General features: G+C 41.8%; 2 protein-coding genes across 3 annotated transcripts; both read left to right on the top strand.

Moving 5' to 3' along the window:
- The first annotated feature begins 128 nt into the window (after positions 1 to 128).
- Positions 129 to 12,848, top strand: si:ch73-252i11.1 (uncharacterized protein LOC553517 homolog). The gene is made up of 12 exons (XM_029665887.2): positions 129 to 636; positions 6,509 to 6,644; positions 6,893 to 7,163; positions 8,592 to 8,642; positions 8,737 to 8,863; positions 9,058 to 9,223; positions 9,343 to 9,463; positions 9,679 to 9,775; positions 10,707 to 10,791; positions 10,956 to 11,086; positions 11,505 to 11,656; positions 11,798 to 12,848. The coding sequence occupies exons 1-12, from the start codon at positions 362 to 364 to the stop codon at positions 12,193 to 12,195; spliced, it is 2,010 nt and encodes a 669-aa protein (XP_029521747.2). The 5' UTR covers positions 129 to 361; the 3' UTR covers positions 12,196 to 12,848.
- A 4,669-nt stretch (positions 12,849 to 17,517) lies between these two features.
- On the top strand, positions 17,518 to 21,000 carry LOC115133054 (ubl carboxyl-terminal hydrolase 18-like). 2 transcript variants are annotated; one of them, XM_029665886.2, is made up of 11 exons: positions 17,518 to 17,624; positions 17,794 to 17,933; positions 18,414 to 18,510; positions 18,642 to 18,772; positions 18,888 to 18,961; positions 19,092 to 19,226; positions 19,388 to 19,483; positions 19,578 to 19,742; positions 19,918 to 20,046; positions 20,153 to 20,196; positions 20,315 to 21,000. In XM_029665886.2, exons 2-11 carry the CDS (start codon positions 17,864 to 17,866, stop codon positions 20,385 to 20,387), a joined length of 1,014 nt encoding a protein of 337 aa, XP_029521746.1. In that variant the 5' UTR covers positions 17,518 to 17,624; positions 17,794 to 17,863; the 3' UTR covers positions 20,388 to 21,000. The 2 variants fall into 2 exon arrangements, with proteins under 2 accessions (XP_029521746.1, XP_029521745.1); XM_029665885.2 differs by having other exon boundaries at positions 18,888 to 18,967.
- Positions 21,001 to 21,398: the final 398 nt, after the last annotated feature.

Genomic DNA, 21,398 nt, shown 5'->3' with positions numbered 1-21,398 from the left:
ACATAAATTTTCCCTAGGCCTAGAGTTTGGATGGGATGCATCTGACATCTACTGGGCATAGTTGGTATTTTTTACAGTAGACAGGGAACACTGTAAGACCTCCATATTTACGTTCCAATGATGAAGATTCCAGGCCTATTTATATAAATAGTATATAACACATTGGCTAGTGTCAAGATCTTGCTAATTATTTTGTGCAATATGAAGGCTTCATTGCATTTGCAGAAGAAGGAAAGATCATAAAGGTTATGCTAAGTTTCAGTTTCGATTCACTCACCAGCTCCCTTCTAAACACATAGTGTTCCTGTTAGTGTTCCGAACCAATTGGAAAGAATATAACGTTGTTTAACCGGTTGAAGAAATGACGGAATCGACCATAACTAAACTTATTTGTGCTAACCATGGATCAATGAACGTCGATGAATTAGATGCGAATTTTTACAGTGACTTGCCCGTCTCGGTGCGGGATGTAATTACGAATCAAGCTAAATTTTGTTTTGTTGTTTTTGACGAAGAGCAAAGGGTGTTAGCCAGGACTGGAGTTCGACTGTGCAGATCCAGCGATTGCCAGGGATGCCGAAATTTACATTTTTGTAAACGATTCCTGCTTGGAGATTGCCCGTTCAGTCGGAGAAGGTATGGAACTTCAATTCTTCGCAATTGTGTTACTGTTGTTATAATCGTTTGTTAGTAACGTTATTTTAACCACAAGGCCCGCTCTGGGGAACTTTTGGCACATAGCCTTTCCCTTTGCTTTATGGCAGGGATCATAATTACCAATATTTTTGCTGCAAATTGACCGCAAGTATCCCACACATTTGTAGACGATCAAGTGTCTCTCCTATTATGCGTGGGAATACTTGGGAACAGATTTCTGAAATTAAAATCATTTGGAGCTGATCTGCTGGTGTTATTAGTCTTTTATGTAAAAAAATAAACAAATAATAAAAAATATATATATATATTTGTTTTTTTTGCTCAGAAAACTTTGGGGAGCCAATAAACAACAACCGTTGCTGCCAGTTGGGAACCCTGCTTTATGGCGTTATTGGTGTATATAGAGAACCACCAGGGTTGCCAGGTGTAGCTAATACTTTTAACAAATGACCCCTCAAAACCAACCCACACGGCCTGAGATCTATCTAGCCCCGCAGTAGTTTTTTTTTACAGCAAGAGAGGAGTTGCCACATTTATCCAATAAACTCCTTTTTCTAAAATCAGGGTTTATAATTGCAATTCAACTTTGCCATGGTTTGCTGAACTAGATGCAGGTAGCCCATAGCCCCTGATAGGCCACCTACATCTAATTTCTGGGAAAGTCCACAATGAAACTGACATTGAGCTGTGACCATGATCACAATTGATAACTTCCAATTTAATTAACTTAACATTGCCATTAATAATTGCATAATAACACAAGGCTACAACAACAAACTGACGTTATAGGCTATTTATTAAATATGTTTTTCAGCTCCAGGTAGGCAACACAAGTGGCACAAATTGATTTGCAATGACTCAAGTGATATCGTAATTTCAACGTATTTATTGTATCAAATGGCATATAAATTAATAGCCTACTTGATGGCCAACATATACAAATATATCTATCATTCTCCACATTTAATGTCACGTTGTCCTATAACAGAAGCACGTAGGGGAATTCCATAACTTCCATTTCAAATTTCCACTTGCACAGCACTCGAGACCCAAGAACTGCGCATGCGTAAAACCCTTTGCTTGATTTGGTTTTCCCTAAGAAAAGTAAACATTAGAATGCAGTTTACGTTAAACCAACAATCTAAAGCACTCTAGTGTGCCTAAAGTCGTTTTCCAATGCTTTGTCTCCGTCATTTCACTTCTTGCACATGAATATGTTTTATGGAAAAAGATTTGGAAATAGGTGTCTCCATAATGACTAATCTAAATAACCTACCTACAACTGGTAAAAAGTTGTCACAATGTGTGCGTGTGCTGCTCTGTCACCATGACTCAGCTGCCTGCTGCAGTGCTCTCTCAACTAGTGCTCTCAACACACACAAGCACCTCTTCCCACCACTCACTCAGTAACAACCTGCTCACTGACTGATAGTCAGTAACAGGTCACAGTGAAATTTCCACCATACATTTTTCCTATAGGGGATTTTAGAAACATTTAAAATAAGGGCTGTGTTCTGTGTAGGCTTACCCTGGTGTGACATTTTGATAACCATGTAAATCTCTCTAGGACAAGGTGACTTTTATCAATATATTCCCCTGTATTTACCCCCCCTAAATGAAATGCTAATTAGCTGCTAACTTGGCTATCATAAGGAACTACAAATGCTATGATGATCTGGACGAGACTGCCGAATCGAGGCAAAGGTAAGAATCTCTGAATTAACTATCTAATGTTAGCTAAATTTACTAACGAATACATTGGCTACATTTCTTTTAAATTGACAATTCTGTGAACTGTCTTGTGTAAGTTTTAAATTGACACAATACCTGTTCGCAAAGGTGTCAGCTAGAGATGATGTGCAGGAGTTTGCTGGGATTTGTAGTCCTGTATGATGTCTACTTTGAAGCTAATTAGCATTTTCGAATATGAGAGTAAATAGGGCCAAATATATTGATAAAAGTCACCTTCTCTGAGAGAGATTTACATGGTTATCAAAACGTCACCCTAGGGTGAGCCGACACAAAACACAGCCCTTATTTTAAGTGTTTCTAAAACTCCATATGGGAAAAAGGAATGTTGGAAGAATCATTTCCCTGTTTGACCGCTAGTTTTTTGGGGGGGTATAATGACACCTCCACTGTGGGGCTCTATTAGGTATTTGCAATTAGATAACATGTTGGGCCTAACCCAGGAAAACAATATAATCTGTAGCCTAGTTTTAGGGCCAAGTGAAGAGAAACAAAAATGGTGATGGGTGGTGGCACTTTGATTTGCACGGATAGTACTTTGAAAATATACATTTCATGAATAAAGTGGCAATATTTTGAGAAAGTCAAAATTACATTTTAAGAATAAAGTGGCAATATTTCGAGATTAAAGTGAAAATATTTCGAGAACAAAGTGTCTATAGTTCGAGAATAAACTCACAGTTGTATTTCAAGATTAAAGTAGGGGTTTTGGTTATTAATTGGCTGCCTGTTGGCTGCCTGTTGCTGTGCGCGCCACATTAGTACATGACTGTTAAAACTATACTTTAGAATTGGCATTAGTAACAATGAAATCCTTGCTCTTTTAGCTAGAGGTCGACCGACTATGATTTTTCAACGCCGATACCGATACCAATACCGATTATTGGAGGACCAAAAAAGCCAATACCAATTAATCTGCCAATTTTTATTTTATTTTTTATTTGTAATAATGGCAATTACAAGAATACTGGATTAACACTTATTTTAACTTAATATAAAACATCAATAAAATCAATTTAGCCTCAAATAAACAATGAAACATGTTCAATTTGGTTTAAATAATGCAAAATCAAAGTGTTGGAGAAGAAAGTAATATGTGCCATGTAAAATATGTGCCATGTAAAAAAGCTAACGTTTAAGTTCCTTGCTCAGAACTTGAGAACATATGAAAGTTGGTGGTTCCTTTTAACATGAGACTTCAATATTCCAAGGTAAGAGGTTTTAGGTTGTAGTTAATATAGTATTTATAGGACTATTTCTCTCTATACCATTTGTATTTCATATACCTTTGAATATTGGGTGTTCTTATAGGCACTATAGTATTGCCAGTGTAACAGTATAGCTTCCGTCCCCCTCGCCCCTACCTGGGCTCGAACCAGGAACACATCGACATCAGCCACACTCGAAGCATCGTTACCCATGGCTCCACAAAAGCCGCGGCCCTTGCAGCACAAGGGGAATAACTACTCCAAATCTAAAAGCGAGTGACGTTTGAAACAGTATTAGCGCACACCCAGCTAACTAGCTAGCCATTTCACATTGGTTACACCAGTCATTAGGCTGATAGACTTGAAGTCATAAACAGCGCTGTGCTTGCGAAGAGCTGCTGCAACCGCACTTTGGAATGACTTCGATAGCAACAGTAAATCTATTTGGTTATTAATTCTCTTAATAATAATTCTCACAATAGCACATTGGTTGTAGTCAGTGACAAATATCAGGGCTGGGCTTGGTTAAAATCCTGTTTGGGAGACCAAAGGGGAGCTGTAAATCAATTATCCAGTAGGAGATGCTGCCCAGTCTGTTTTTTAAAATCTGATATTGGATATAACGTTGAAGATCTGACATGATTTCAAAGGTACAAATTCAACATATTTTATACAAGCTTTGTCTATATGGAAATTTCACCCTCAGAAACGTTTCAAATCAAATGTACTGTCACGACTTCCACCGAAGGTGGTTCCTCTCCCTGTTTGGGCGGTGCTCAGCGGTCGGCGTCGCCGGCCTACTAGCCATCAACGATCCTTTTTCTTTTTCTGTTAGTTTTGTCTGGTTCTTTCACACCTGGTTTCATTTGCTTTCATTTCTGTGATGTATAATTACCCCTGTTGACTGCTTAGGTTTGTGCGGGATTATTCATATTATGTTGCTTGTTTAGTTTGTGCCTGTTTATTTTCACATAATATACCGAGTGTGTATAAGTTCTAGGAGCCTTTTGTTTTCCTTCTTCTGTGAGTAACTGGTTTCTCTTTTGTCGAGAGCGTTTATTTTGGTATTGTACCTGACCTATATGTTTTTGTGGACTTGCCTATTAAAAAACGCTACTCAGACATCTCTGCTCTCCTGCGCTTGACTCCTTCACCTATATGTAGACACAATATCGTAACATGTACACTGAGTGTACAAAACATTAGGGTCACCTGCTTTTTCCATGACATAGACTGACAAGGTGAATCCAGGTGAAAGCTATGATCCCTTATTGACTTGTCAAACCCACTTCAATCAGTGTAGATGAAGGGGGGGAGGAGACAGGTTAAAGAAGGATTTTTAAGCCTCGAGACATGGATTGTGTATGTGTGACATTCAGAGGGTGAATGGGCTTGACACATAAGATTAAAGTGCCTGTGAACGGGGCATGGTAGTTGGTGCCAGGTGCACCGGTTTGAATGTGTCAAGAACTGCAACGCTGCTGGGTTTTTTTATGCTCAACAGTTTCCCGTGTGTATCAAGAATGGTCCACCGCCTCCCGAGTGGCGCAGCGGTCTATGAGGTGTCACTACAGACTCGGGCGATCCCAGGCTGTGTCACAACCGGTTGTGACCGGGAGTCCCATAGGTCGGTGCACAATTGGCCCAGCATTGTCCTGGTTATGGGAGGGTTTGGCCAGGTGCTCTAGCGACTCTGTGGCGGTGTTATGTGGAGTGGAACAGGGGAACACAAGAGCAGACCCAGACGAGGAGACTGGGAGGAAGTAACCAAGGTATTTATTGAAACACAGGGGGAGATGGATTGGAGGTTAGGGGAAGCTCGGGCGGGTTGCTAGAAACCAGGTGCGGAGGCTGAGGCGTGAAGGGTTGAGACAGGATAAGCAGGTCCGGAGGGGAATCCAAGGGAGTAGTAGAGTGGGGAATCCAGGACCGAGTAGAAGGATGACAAGAAGTGGGACTGGATACAGGGACCAGAGTCAGAGCGGGCAGGACTGTAGCGGAAAGGAAAACAGGCACAACAGGATAACAGGATCTGAATAGTAACAAACGGCTAGAAACGTAGACTGACTGATCAGAGATTACGATCTGGCAGCGTGGAAGTGGCAGGGCTGAGTATTTATAGAGTTCTTGATTCTGGAACAGGTTGCAGCTGGTGGGGATCTTCTCTGACTCCAGCACACCTGTCTCCGCCCACACAATCGCACACACACACACACACACACACACACACACAGCAATGGAGATGGAGAGAGTACTGGGGGAGTGGCGGCAGGTCAAGGAGACACAGGATGAGCAGTAGAGGGCATTGCCGGAGCAGATGTGACAGGCGGGCCAGCTGCCTGCAGACTGACTTCGGTCGTCAGTTGAACGGTGTTTCCTCCTACACATTGGTGCGGCTGTCTTCCGGGTTAAGCGGGCGAGTGTTAAGGAACGCCGTTTGGCGGGTCATGTTGCGGAGGACACATGACTCGTCTTTCGCCTCTCCCGAGCCCGTTGGGGAGTTGCAGCGATGAGACAAGATTGGAATTGGATCATAATTTGGATATCATGAGAAAAAGGGGGTAAAAAGAAAGAAAAAAGAATCGTCCACCACCCACAGGACATCCAGCCAACTTGACACAACTGTGTGAAGCATTGGAGTCAATGTTGGCCAGCATCCCTGTGGAACGCTGTCGACACCTTGTAGAGTCCATGTCCTGACAAATTGAGGCTGTTCTGAGGGCAAAAGGGGGTGCAACTCAATATTTGGAAGGTGTTCCTAATGTTTTGCACACTCAGTGTATTTTCCACGTAGATTTCACGTTACAATACATTGACAAATAACGCTGATTCAACCAGTTTGTGCCCAGTGTGATGGAAGGGTGTATCAAGAAAATGTTTCCTTTTGACAACAGAGGAGGATGTCGCTTCAACCATGACCTGACTTCGGGGGACAACAGCAGAGTCCTGAAAGAACACGGACTGGAGGAACTGAACAGATCTGAGCTGTGCACCCTGCTGCTTCAGAATGATGGCTTTATCTTACCACCAGTACGTAACACTGCAGTAGGCCCCTTTGCTAAAGTATGCTCTGTCTGGTTAAGGCGTTGTGTTTAGTGATCATGATCTAAATTAAGTTCATGTTCCTCCAGTCTTGTGCTGTAGTGTGTAGAAATATAAATGGAATATCCCAGAATATTGTGTGTGTGTACTCCTACATGCATGTGTGTGTGTGTGTGCGTGCATGCATGTGTGTTTGTGTGTATTTTTTTCTCATACAAACATTTTCCTTCTGCTAGGTGTGCCACAACTACAACAACGGTGTTGGAGAGTATGGCAAATGCCAGGATGGCGAGACATGCAAGAGGCTCCACATCTGTGAGATGTATCTCAGGGGTAGCTGCAACTGTCCCAGGTGCCATGATTTCTACGAACCCCACCCATTAAAAATCCTGCAGGACAGAGGGGTGCCCAACGAGCTCATTGCCTCCCTGAAGTCTGTGTACATGAACAGGGAGTGGTTGCAAAAGCAAGACCATGCCAAGCAAGGCAAGGGGCAACATCAAAGAGGTAAAGCTAATGCAACTGCTAACACAAGTAACAAGTCTAACAGAGGCCCACCGAGTCACGATAAGGGCTACACTGTTATTAGCATGTCATAAGTCATTAAATAGTCATTAAATAAAGTGAGTTTGTATAATTTATGAGAACATAGCATTTAGTGGAACCTAATGCTATGTCCTAATATCTTGTAGGTGTTAGAAGAAATAGTGTGTGATTATAGATGCATTCTCATAACAGCAACCCACCTCTCACATGACAAGGGCCCACTTTGGGGCCCAACTCATTGTTTAAGAGAACCTGGGCAAGAGTATAGGCTGCTAAATAAAATATCCATTGGCACTGGCTTACCCATTGTTAAAGAAGGCATGAATAGTAGGCTACTCACCGGTGATGGCCGATTCGCTTGTGCCAATAAAAAAAAATGTGCTGTTCGCTTAATATTGGGAGTTGTTGAGAAAACATTTGGTAGCATCTGCAGACAGATTCGTCTTCTCTTTTCAACAAGAGGCATTTTCTTTTCAAACTACATTTTTCCCGCGATTGTATTTAGACATTTACAAAAGGCCTATAGCTGCCCTTCGCTGACAACCGCAATGATAGAAATAGAATCCATAGAACGGTTGTGTCCATTGAAGTCAGGACTGGCAGCCATCTTGAATGTACTCATGAGTTTACCAGACAAATTGCCAGGGTCAGAGGTTCCAAGACCCTTCCATTGATTCTATTTCTATGGCCACAACGCAACAAGCAGTTGGATATTTGGTGCGCTTGCTGCCCAAATGGCGTCTCTTTGGTGTATTATTTAGAATGCTTTTATACATGTCTATACAGACAGGAGTAGGCTAATTATATATTTTTGGAGGGTGCTGCAGCAACTCCAGCACCCCTATTCCCCACTCCTATGCTTGCCATATTCAGGGCACTCCAAGAGATTGAGCATGATGCTGCTATTGCCACCGTTAACATAAGCCAGCGGTCCAACAGACCTCGTCATGGTAATGGCAAGAGGAAAGGGGGATACCTAGTCAGTTGTACAACTGAATGCATTCAACTGAAATGGGGGTTAACTGCCTTGCTCAGGTGCAGAACGACAGATGTGTACCTTGTCAGCTCTGGGATTTGATGCGGCAAACTTTCGGTTACTGGCCCAACGCTCTAACCACTAGGCTACTGCACATAGCATGGTGGTCATGCAGTCATAGCCCATAATTGATGACAAGAATCAATACGTAGCTTAATTGTGGATTTCTTGTTTAAATTAACCTAAAATTTAGCAGAAACTATTTCATGTGCTCAGTTACAGTGTATTTACATGGTTATTAACTGGCATTAAGAGCCGATGAATGATGAACATTCCCAGTCACAAGCTATCAAAATGTATAGATGTTGATTCTATTGGCCTTGGTAAATGAAATATCCTGTTCTCTTTTTCAGATAAATCTGAAATATGTATGTACTTCATCAAGGGCAGTTGCATACACGGTGGTAAGACAGCATTTTCAAAGCATCATTTTAAGAATAATCAATAATCAGCTTAATAAACATAAGACTTCAACACCTAACTTTACTCATATTTCAGATAAGTGCTTTAAAGCCCACTCTACCATGCCCTACCAATGGGAGGTGAAGGAGGGACTAAACTGGACAGCTCTACAAGACAACGAGGTGATTGAGAAGGACTATTGCGACCCAGCAAAGACATACAGGTGGGCTCTACCTTTAAGAAGAATGAACTTGAATGGACAGTAACACGTAGGCCACTTGGTCAATGGTGGGCAAATGTTGCTAGTTGCTAATACGATGAGATGTTAATGCCGTATACGCTTCTAGTTAGTGTGATATACAGCTTCTCCTATTGTGATTGCTGATTGTTCGCTGTCTTTTATTCTCTCTTGCCTAGTCGTGGAGTCCAGCCTGTGTGTTTCGATACGATGACCTGCGGCCTGAACAAAGCCCGGCGTCTCTCCACCGTCTCCTCTGTGCTACAGCCTATATTCATCCTCACCACAGAGTGGGCCTGGTTCTGGGAGGATCAGTTTGGAAACTGGATCCAGTACGCATCAGCGGTGAGTGACGACGAGCACTGTTGAATAGTGATGGTTGAATAGGACAGAGTTCAGTCCCTCTTTGAATCACAATTATGCTAACAATGCATAACCCCCATGTTTTCTGTCTTGCCCTACAGATCAGTGGACACAGGGCAGCCACCATCACCAGTGAAGACCTGGAGAAGAGGTTCCAGGAAGACAACAAGGCTGTGATGGAGTTCACCGCGGGGTCACAGACCTATGAACTCAGTTTCCCAGGTGAGCACAAATGACATGATATCCAAGATAAACCAACTGCAGCCTTAAAACCATATACACCATACATAGTATATTACGAACAGATATGCAGTGATTCTTACAGCTACTACTGTATGTGACAAATTGAGATAGTTCTGGATGATCACTATGGCAAGGAATGACATCTGAATGTAAAGTGAACTGTCTGTTGTTACAACAGCTCTGTTCCTTTTCAGACATGATTCAAACAAACAAGCAGTACAACACCAAGAAGGTTGTGAGAAGACGGCCTGTGTTTGTCTCTTCAGCTGATGCACAAACTATCAAAACCAGGTAAGATAAAGCTGTAAATGTTTTTTGTATGGATCAATTTGATCTATAAATGACTCTCCTGGGGATTGTTCACTCACTTCACCACTAGGCTCCTCGTGTGTTCTCTTGCCTTGAAAGTTAGTCTATAGAAGAGGAGTAGCTGACCGGGTGCACGTTTTGATTTTTGCCGTAGCACTATAGCCTCGTACGAACCATCCTGATCACGCAAGCTTACATTCTGTTTCGCCACACGGATACAGTCTGTCAACAACCAGATTAAGACCATTTGAGCACATCCCTCTCCCTCCACCGTATGGCCGGACCGATCAGCGTCCTCTGATAATCTGTGGGGGTGGTTTAGTTGATGATGACAACGGGATTTTACAACTACAATCTGTACTTAGGACAAAACTGATAAATAACAACTCAATGTCAAGTGTGCTTAAATCTAACAAGGAAGTAGGGAAAAATGTTAACTTAGGACTATTTCTGGTGTAGCGATCGGTGACCGCAGAGCTCGCTGCCCAGACTTGGTGCATCATTAAAAAGAGGAGATTCTCCTGATAAAAAAAATATGTCCGATGTGAAAAAAATCTAAATATACACATTGTGAGATATTTGGGGAAGTTGACAGACATGTCATGTCCTTGTACAATTTCCCCATAGAGAAACAGCCTCGTTCCAACAGTAATGTGTGATTTCTGACATTTTAAAGACTAGCGTTTGATGACAGCAGAGCTCGCTGCCCAGCCTTAGATCATTACAAAGAGGAGATTCTCCTGATTAAAATGGTGTCAGATGTCGTGTCTTTGGCATCATTAAAGTGAAGACTGTTATTTTATCAAATTAATTCTCTGTAATTGTTATTACGTGATTAAACTAATCATGTAAATGTTATTAACTAGGAAGTCGGGGAACCAAGGAAAATATTTATTGTTCTTCTACATTTCAGCAAAAGGGCTCCGATCAATCACTCAAATTTCAGAGCTTTACCAGGACACTGGGACAAGGCACAAACTCCTGAAACAGGATACAAGGTATTATATACAGTACATACCAGATGCAAGGAACCTGCTATTTAGACCAATGGAGATGGCTGTTTGTTTTGTTCCTGGGCAAATAACTGCTCCAATCTGTCCCTACATGGTAGGCTAATGGTGTATTATGACAGTTTCTCTCTCTCCCATCATGTCCCTATTAGAGAGTCGACCTTCCGTGCTTGTCAGTGGAGTTTAAGGAGATTCAAGGGTTTTTTCAGAAGACCATGAGAGGCTTCAGCATCCGCCAAATCGAGAGGATTCAGAACAAAGCCCTTTGGGAAGTCTTTCAGTGGTACGTTCCCTAAGACTACATACACTTTCAACTGACAATCACCTGAGTTATTGATTGGTCTAGAATAGATTTATTTTTTCATATTTTTTGCTGATATTTTTTTTAAATGTATTTGTGTATGTATATATATATATATATATATATCTTTTTTTTTTTTCAAGTCAGTTTTAAGAACAAATTCTTATTTACAATGGTGGCCAAACCATAATTGCACATTATACAAGCATTCTCTCTCTCGACTAACTTTCTGTCACAAATATCATCTCAAAAGAAATACATTTTTTAAATTTCCAATACATTCTGCACACTATCTACAGTGCTTCTAGAGGACATACACTGATTGAAAGGCAAAGAGATGTATTTGTGTAATTCTGATTGCAAGGCAAAGGTATTTATTTTTTATTATTCTGATTGCAAGGCAAAGGGATCTCATGAAGAAGAACAACAGAGGGAGGAATGTGACGGAGAAACAGCTTTTCCATGGCACAGACTCCAAATACCTCCATGCCATCTGCCTTAACAACTTTGACTGGCGGATCTGTGGACTAAACGGAACAGCCTATGGGAAAGGTGAGCTGTGTCATGTGCTTGTGCTATTACATTTCTTTCTCATTATTAACATAAAGCGAGATGATATATCATTGATATAATATATTTTCCTGTGATTAATGATTACTGCTTACCCCTTCATCTCCTAACATCCAATTTCAGGGAGTTACTTTGCCAGGGATGCCAAATACTCCAACAGCTACACTGGCCAATCAAATATGAGGTCCATGTTTGTCTGTCGTGTGTTGGTGGGAGATTACACCGAAGGGCACTCCCACTACCTCCGCCCCCCCTCGAAGGACGGAGGGGACACCATCTTCTACGACAGCTGTGTGGATGACGTCAGCAACCCCTCCATCTTTGTGGTGTTTGAGAAGCACCAGGTGTACCCAGAGTACCTCATCCATTATGGTGATGACGACGCATGGTCGCAAGACTACCAGCAATACTACCGTCCAGCTCCTGTACCTGTACCTGCTCCAACACCTAGACCAGCACCAAAATACAGACCAGCACCAACCCCTGCACCTAAATCTGACAACTCATGTGTCATTAGTTGAGGCTGACTGTGAGGTGTGAACCCTTTGATATTAAACTGAGGCAAAAACTTATGCTTTCTTGAATTAGAGAAATGGATTTAGCACTCTGTTAAATGTGTTTGACAAATTACAGCTAATCTTGGGATGCACCTTACTATGATTACTAGATGTGCAAGACCACATGAGGGAGAAGGATGTCTTCCCTGTAAGAGATTGTAATAACAACAAGTGCATCAGTTCAACAGTTACGGGTTTCAATCATTTTATGAATGTAATCAGTCTGTTTTCTTTGCATTGATGGGTTCTGACTTAAAATATGAAATATCCTTATTCATGTCACTGAGGAAGGGAATGCAGAACGTTTACATTCTGTCAGAACATGTTATGGTTAGACATCAGGTATCCTATGGAAAGGAGAAGGGCCACAGTCTGGTACAAGTCAACAAGGCACACGTGAGTTGGGGAGAAGTGAGGAATTTGGGACGAAATCAAGTCAGATGAAGTGAGAAAGAACAGGAATCACTGAAGTCCTGTCTAGCAACGGTGATCTATTGGCTGTCCAGATGTGTAGGGAGGAGACTCGGCATAGGAGGAGGGTTTAAATACCAGTGTAAATATGTCTTTGTCTTTCAGCTGTTTGAACCATTGGGTGAATAAACTTGGTTTGAGCTTTACTACTCGTCCGTGAGTTTTTACTCTGTTTATTTAGAAGCTAACAGTTGGCGCTGCGAGCAGGGTTCACCACTATTTACAGTTGAACTAGAGTCCGAATCAGTGAAACAGTAGCCGGTACCAGAAATATGGTAGGCACAGTTCCTACACCTGTTACCACTCATTCTGAAATCTTGGGGAGTTGAGAATTGGACCGAGAAAACCTGAGTTTATTCAGTAGGCCCATTGTGTAACGAACGGTTGTAAGTAAACTCAGCAAGAAAAGAAACGTCCTCTCACTGTCAACTGCGTTTATTTTCAGCAAACAACGTGTAAATATTTGTATGAACATAACAAGATTCAACGACTGAGATATAAACTGAACAAGTTCCACTGACATGTGACTATCAGACATGGAATAATGTGTCCCTGAACAAGGGGGGGGGGGGGGTTCAAAATCAAAAGTAACAGTCAGTATCTGGTGTGGCCACCAGCTGCATTAAGTACTGCAGTGCATCTCCTCCTCATGGACTCCACCAGATTTGGCAGTTCTTGCTGTGAGATGTTACCCTACTCTTCCACCAAGGCACCTGCAAGTTCCCGGGCATTTCTGGGGGGAATGGCCCTAGCCCTCACCCTCCGAATCAACAGGTCCCAGATGTGCTCAATGGGATTGAGATCCGGGCTTTTCGCTGGCCATGGCAGAACACTGACATTCCTGTCTTGCAGGAAATCACGCACAGAACGAGCAGTATGGCTGGTGGCATTGTCATGCTGGAGGGTCATGTCAGGATGAGCCTGCAGGAAGGGTACCACATGAGGGAGAAGGATGTCTTCCCTGTAAGAGATTGTAATAACAACAAGCTCAGTCTGATGATGCTGTGACACACCGCCCCAGACCATGACGGACCCTCCACCTCCAAATCAATCCCGCTCCAGAGTACAGGCCACGATGTAATGCTCATTCCTTCGACGATAAACGTGAATCGGACCATCACCCCTGGTGAGACAAAACCGTGACTCGTCAGTGAAGAGCACTTTTTGCCAGTCCTGTCTGGTCCAGCAACGGTGGGTTTGAGCCCATAGGTGACGTAGTTGCCGGTGATGTCTGGTGAGGACCTGCCTTACAACAAGCCTACAAGCCCTCAGTCCAGCCTCTTTCAGCCTATTGCGGACAGTCTGAGCACTAATGGAGGTATTGTGCGTTCCTGGTGTAACTCGGGCAGTTGTTGCCTTCCTGTACCTGTCCCGCAGGTGTGATGTTCGGATGTACCAATCTTGTGCAGGTGTTGTTACTGCAAGGACGATCAGATATCCGTCATGTCTCCCTGTAGCGCTGTCTTAGGCATCTCACAGTACGGACATTGCAATTTATTGCCCTGGCCACATCTTGCAGCATGCCAAAGGCATGTTCACGCAGATGAGCAGGGACCTGGGCATCTTTCTTTTGGTGTTTTTCAGAGTCAGTAGAAAGGCCTCTTTAGTGTCCTAAGTTTTCATAACTGTGACCTTAATTGCCTATCGTCTGTAAGCTGTTAGTGTCTTAATGACCGTTCCACAGGTGCATGTTCATTAATTGTTTATGGTTCTTTGAACAAGCATGGTAAACAGCGTTTAAACCCTTTACAATGAAGATCTGTGAAGTTATTTGGATTTTTACGAATTATCTTTGAAAGACAGGGTCCTGAAAAAGGGACTTGAGTTTACTGAGTTTATATGGTGTAGGGTAGGTTCCATGTAGGATAGGTCCCTAGTGGGGGTATTCCCCTCTGAGATCTGTAAGAGGGACAAAAGTCCCAGCCACAGCGACATTGAGGCAGTAGAGTGTATGAAGATAGTGGTAAAAGGTTGCCTATAAGTTCTGGAGGAAAGCCTCATCCATGGTTAGAAAAGGAAAAAGATATTCAAATGTTGTTTGAACATGATTTGAGTGTATTAGCAGACAGCGATAAGGAGAGATGTTGGCTTATGCCCTATAGGGGGGCAGGACCGTGACAGATTATATGGAAATGAGAAGACAACTGTGAATAATTTTGGTTACATAAATTGTCAACAACAATGATATTTGAATAAGACATGTGGTCACCTGTATTCTCCAGTAGTAAATTGTGTGGTAAAATTATTGTAATCAAAAGGAGAGGCTTAGATTTCTTCAAAACAATCAAACTTTATTATTTAATTAGTGCAGTAATGGAGCTGGTCGGTAATCACCCCTGGAGGTGATCACTAAGAACTGAACAAGCTTGTTTCAGTTACAGCATTTTATAGCAAAGTCCATCCTCCTTCAGTATACATGGTAAACAACAGATGTATGGAATGGGCCACAATGTAAAGATTTGTATGAAAGATACTTGTAATTCACAGACAGTATCTGCTGTAAAAACTGTGTAGAGACCAGGGTCTGGCCCCCCAGCTCCATACTGGAGCCATCTCCCCCTGGTACCCCAGTACAGAAACATTAACTCTGGAATGCGGTGTCATCCAAAGACATCATAAATCTCCTGTCAGTGTTAAATCCCCCAGAGGCTCACTTTCAGTTCACACAGACACAGTAGAGTTATAAGAACCCTCTATTCTGTTCCATAAAACAGCCAGTTGATGCAATTACAGAATTATAACATAATCTTGCAATTTTGCTCCCACAATTGTCAGAAGCTTCAGTATTGTTTCTAATACAAGGTATCAGATCCAGTGACCAAATTATTAGGTACCGATACCGTAACTACTCTCCGCGAAGTGGGATAGCTACATAAAAATATACAGTACCAGTCAAAAGTTTGAACACACCTACTCATTCCAGGGATAAAAAAAAACTATTTTCTACATTGTAGAATAATAGTGAATATATCAAAACTATGAAATAACACATGGGATCATGTAGTAACCCAAAAAGTGTTAAAAAATATATATATATAATGTATATTTGAGAATCTTCAAAGTAGCCAGCATTTGCCTTGATGATAGCTTTGCACACTTTATTAAATAATGGCAAATAGCGAACCTCACAACATGAAGTAGTTGTGTACATTATAAGCTTTATACATTTATAGTACAGTACATTTACAGTATCTGCTGCTGTGCATTAGTTGAATGTTTGCATAATTAGGGGTTTCCTTCATTTTTTAAATATAATCCATCTGTATTCTTTGCATTAAACACAATTTTGTAAACATTTTGAAAAGTATATTTTTGCTCATTAAAGTAGCACTTTATTCATGAACACACCACAATGTAAGTGTAAAGTTATGCGCCAAGAATGAAATTAAACCAAGTGATTGTAATTGTAATGATGGGTTGGCTGACAACGTCACATAAATAATGCACGAGCATTGATGTGGACGGAAGCTGTGCTTTTTTATGATTCTAAACGGTGAGATAGCTGTTAACAATTACAAGAAGTTGCCGTGTGGGGAATTGTAGATGGCTCGTTTCAGCTAGTTTTATCTTGTGCTTGATACCATGTCTTGTTTAGATTTTTTGGGGACTGATTTTATGTCAGTGCTAATATGGCAAAAATTCACTAGCAAGCCAATCAACAACTGTTACGATGTATTTGAGAGACAACAAGTGCTCATTATGCAAATATATTTATGTTTCCATTAAACATTTGGAGAAATAATAGAGTTAACATGTTGTCGACCATCTAAGATAACCCCATCTGTTTTGCCCCATAGTTGCGCATATATCGATTTTGTTGCTAAACATCCAACCCGTCTATGAGGACTGCTCCTGCTGAGGAGTACCAATATGGCGGACGGTGGCTTCAAAACCTCTCATTGGGCAAGACAAATATCAGCAATTTAGGGTTTATCATCATTGGTAAAAAAAAAATTAAAAAAACAAGTGACCGGGTCCAAAAATCGGACTTGTCATTGTATCCATTCGGGTCTGGTCACTTTTTTATTTTAAATGACCGGATCCGTTTGGATCCGGGTCTGATTGTCCTCGTTCGGGTCTGGGACCAACGTTTTGGACCTGTGAAGTAGGGTGTCATTTGGGTATGGCAGAGTATGGCAGTCACCATATCCTACCTAGCTCAACCATTTAAAATTGGCAACTAAAATCATTCCAATCCCAATTAAAAGGCTAATCCAGTTTAGCTGTATTATAGGGCTGACTGTTTGCCCGGTTAGCTAGTTTTAGGACTATGGTTAGCTGGCTAACCCTAGGATTAGGAAATGACGCCCCTGACATGAAAACCTCAACGCCTGGGAGCTTCATCCTCATTCTCCATGGAATAAATTACAGTTTGATCAGGTTTGTCACTAGGGAATGTCATCCAACCAACTATGTGGGTTTCATACTGTACCGCTCTGCGGGAGGTCCCCATCAATAGTTATGTATCTTGTCCCATAATAAGTCCCATATTTTCTCTTGCTGCGCAAGGTTGCCTCCATGCTGATTTAAAATTGTTGCGTACACAGCTGTCTAGAACTATGTGGACAACCTTTTACATAACAGAAGGTCATTTTGTGTAAACTGTCGCTGTCAACTACTTTATAGTCCTGACATGGAACTTTACAGGCAAATGACACTCAATGCTGTTTTAAAATACTGTATGTGGCGACCTCAACAAAGCCCAACAATAAGATAAGATAGAAATCGGTAGAAATGAATGGCACTTAGCCCAAAGGCCGGCAGATGGCGATATCATGGACTCATTTTCGTTAGTTTCGTTTTTACCTAAAGTTTGCCAGAAATAGAAAGTGAAAGTGATGCTGCGGTAGTCGCGTCAAGTCGCGTCTTTTCCATATGATTTTTTTCCCCCAAGGCTGTGGGTCGTCAATGAGATTGATAAAGTAAGTGAAATAGTTGCTGAAAATAAATACATATTATGCTATATGCAGTGTTTTGGATTCACAAAAAAATGCACCTCTAATGTTAGACGAGTTTCTCAAAGTTGAGTAAACTCAGCTATGTAAGAATGTATGATGACGATCCAGTTATTAATTTGTATTTCACTCACAGGGAGGTGGACCCCTTGGACTTCTTAACTCAACAACAGTAGTCCAGCAATAGATCAGCTAAAACGATAGCCATGATGTCACGAATAATGTTCTCAATGTGCGGCCGTAGTTGGAGTCTACCTATCGGGAGTAGGTCACAAGGTATGGGCTTGGATTGAATGCATATGATGGAAAGTAGATTCTGAAACAAGCCAATGGGCTGGTTATTTTTCCCTGATCACGGGACCTGTTTCACACTTTTCCCTATAACTGAACCCTACTGAGGCGTGAGGCGCTATAGGGTCCTGAGTTTTGCCTGTTCAGATCACATGGTCAGGAAGAAATTCTGACCATAATCAGCAGTAGCATCACTGCAATTTACACCACACACTTTGCATTGATCAATATGGACACAAGCACAGAAGGCTGCTGAGTGAATGGAATGGCATCAAACACATGGAAACCATAGGTTTGATGTATTTGATACCATTCCACTGATTCTGCTCCAGCTATTACCATAAGCCGGTCCACCCCAAATGAAGGTGCCACCAACCTCCTGTGAGACATTATTATTATTACTTAACTGTCTGGATAGAATTGAGGCATGCAGCTATGTTGTTCTGATCATATTGATGCCCATAGGCCTAAGAGGTCTGAGGAACTATGGCCTGTCATGCTGTGTGAACGCTCTGCTGCAGTCCTTCTCTGCCACCTGGGAACTGGTAGATCTGCTAGAAGGGTAAGCCAGGTGGCAGGTTACAATACTTTGCTATTAAGAATCAACATGTAACAAAGACATTAGTTAGCTTACTGGTAGTTATCAGGCTGCTTGTGGGAAAGCATTGAGTGCTTGGAATGCTATGTTCTTAGGTGGAACCCAGTTGACAAGGAGAGTGTCCCTCTGTATCTGAGGAAGGCGCTACTAGCCATGCAGAGTGACCAATCCCAGCCTGCTCCTCATCGAGACTTCCTGCACTGCCTGGACAGAAATGACATCTGCTGTATGAATAGTCTACGTGACATTACATGGAGAGAAAAAGCAACAACATTTATGGATTATAAAGAATATAATTTTTCTGTCTGCAACTTTAACATTGACAAGAATGTGTTTCTCAGTCTATGTTCAGCAGGATGCAGATGAGGTATTCCTCTCCATTCTAAACCTTATCCAACAACAGATGAGTGACAAGGTCTTAGTATGTACTACTTAAAATGACATAATATTAGATCAACTAACAAATAACAACAGGGACATCCAACAAAAAGCATGTTGGAGATGATACGATAGGAAGTTTCTCTGCCTGTGTTCTCCATCCCCAGGCTCAGGAGATTCAGTCTCTGTACAAGGTTACCATGGAGACATACCTTCAGTGTCTAGAATGTAAACACATCGAAACTGGGACCAGCTTTCTACTCAGCCTCCCCATGCACATAAGGGAGAGCCATGACTCCCTGGTGAGGGTTCCCTAAAACTTGGCTTGAGTTTTCTCTTATATTGGGATTCTATTCAATGTACTTAGCCCTGAATGTTACATTGCCCTTTCTTGATAGCTGTCAAAGGGAGGATGTGGTTTGTTTAAAAGTCTCTGTGTCTTTCCTATTCTGTGGTCTTCCAGGAGGACTGCATACGGTTCTTCTTCGAGCGTCAGGAGCTAAGGGATGGAGATAAGTGCTACTGTGAAAGGTGTGGAGAAAAGAAGCCATCCCAACAGGTCAGCTCTTTATAACTGAAATGATGTTCCATTGTAGAGACTGTTGTGATTTGCCTGTTCACTGAATTACTCCATTTTGTTCTTTCTTATGCAGGGCTTCAAACTCATCTCCCTGCCCCCTGTCTTGTGTCTTCACCTGAAGAGATTCCGTAATTCCCGTGGTTACACCAGGAAACTACACTACAAAGTCACCTTCCCAGAAACCCTGAACATTTCTGAGATCTTGGCAGCAGAGGCACTGTCAGAACGTTATGTACAGGTAGATAGGCATATGTTTACCATATTTGTTTGAGGTATGCTAATATACTACATTATGCTCATAAACAAATTACACATGGACCTACAAACACAATTACATTTTTTCACAACATAATTGGAGGGAAATAGTACAGCTTTACTGACAGACATCAAATTGTATTTGTTCGTTCTTTCAGAGTGACAGCCAGTACAGTTTGTGTGCAGTCATAGTGCACTCCGGCGTTGCCATGTTTGGACACTACACAGCATACGTTCGTCACAAGAACCAAAGCTGGTACTACGCTAATGATAATTCTGTACGGCAGGTAAGAGAAAATGAGCGGAAGAATGTTTACACCACCCAGCAAGTTTGTATTACGCCTATACCTTTCTTTGGTATCATTAAAAGTAACAACATTTGCACAAACACAGGTTAGCTGGAAGGAAGTACAGAACACCTATGGAGGAAGTCAAAGGTAAGGTTTTAACACACAATTACTTATCTTTAGAATGGCGACATCTCTCAGTAATATACATGATCAATTCTGGGGGGGGGCGGCATCAGTTGACAGGTGTCTTATCCTTTGTTAACAGAGAAGACACAGCATATATGCTGCTCTACAGACAAACCCCAGAGGGAAAGCAACAGGAGTGGTCCTCAGGCTGACGGAGCTAAATGGATAAAGAGTGGAGACTGGAGACCGTAGGAATCAAGGACCAAACACAAGGTGCACTCACTGCAGGGTGAACTACCTAGTGGAGGGGTTGTTGTCTTCATGTAGCATTGGGGATGTCATTTATCTTGATGATTTTCACTTTAAAATGATGGGTAATGGGTCATTGTTTATGTGCAATTATATGGATTTGTTTAAGTATATTTGGTGTGGTGTGTTTATGTTTAGAGGTCTTGTTTATGCTGGATACGTTGGACATTCATAGGCCATTACTGGGTTTAGCCAATAGGTGGCGGCAAAGACCCTTCACCCTGTCATTAGTACAGTCATCTTGTAAGCTTCAGAGACCACACGTTCTGAAACCACGATAAGACGGGTGGTTTGAAGAGTGTGCTGAGTTGAGGTATTCTGGGGGAAAAACCTGAAAAAGGCCATTGACTCATTGGTGATAATATTTGCCTGACATGGAAATATGTGACTCACCTTGTTTTAGAACAATTGGTTTAGACAGTAGTTACCGGTACTCTGTTCTGTTTCAATTTCACTACCAATATAATGCTGTCAACAGAGAAATAAACTGTAATTTTCCCAGGCAACACCTGAAAATGTTTCGCGTCTTTTTACAGTTACTGAAGTGAGCTCTGCAAGACCTAAAACACCCACCTTATGTGCCACAGGCTCTCTCAATACTCGTACTTAAATGTGGTTTGGAATGACATGCATTGAAATGTTATGTTCTTCTGTCGTCTTCTCTATTCTGTTATTTTCTGTTCTTCTATATCATTTTTCTTCTATTGGCCCTTTGCCAATCATCTTTCTCTCAGAGAAGGAGAATGAGGGGCAGATAGAATATCTCCAATCCACCTATTCCTTCTCAACATACTTCACAGTACATACTTTAGAGTACATGTAAAACTTGGTAAAGACCGTCTGTCTGGGGAATCTCACACATAGTTAATAAAAAACTGTTCCCACTACCTTAGCCAAGACACTGAGGACCAGTT

Source organism: Oncorhynchus nerka, linkage group LG8 (assembly GCF_034236695.1).
Source record: "Oncorhynchus nerka isolate Pitt River linkage group LG8, Oner_Uvic_2.0, whole genome shotgun sequence".
Lineage (NCBI taxonomy): Eukaryota > Metazoa > Chordata > Actinopteri > Salmoniformes > Salmonidae > Oncorhynchus > Oncorhynchus nerka.
The sequence above is the reverse complement of the archived record's forward strand: the minus strand, read 5'-3'. Positions and strand labels throughout refer to the sequence as shown.

Excerpts from the sequence above, each read along its gene's own strand:
- LOC115133054 (XM_029665885.2), top strand. The coding sequence starts at position 17,864 with ATGATGTCACGAATAATGTTCTCAATGTGCGGCCGTAGTTGGAGTCTA. Across the intron at positions 19,743-19,917 it reads TGTCAGAACGTTATGTACAG|AGTGACAGCCAGTACAGTTT; the intron begins GTAGATAGGCAT and ends TCGTTCTTTCAG. Across the intron at positions 20,197-20,314 it reads ACCTATGGAGGAAGTCAAAG|AGAAGACACAGCATATATGC; the intron begins GTAAGGTTTTAA and ends CTTTGTTAACAG.
- si:ch73-252i11.1 (XM_029665887.2), top strand. The coding sequence starts at position 362 with ATGACGGAATCGACCATAACTAAACTTATTTGTGCTAACCATGGATCA. Across the intron at positions 637-6,508 it reads TGCCCGTTCAGTCGGAGAAG|AGGAGGATGTCGCTTCAACC; the intron begins GTATGGAACTTC and ends TTTTGACAACAG. Across the intron at positions 11,087-11,504 it reads CTTTGGGAAGTCTTTCAGTG|GCAAAGGGATCTCATGAAGA; the intron begins GTACGTTCCCTA and ends TCTGATTGCAAG.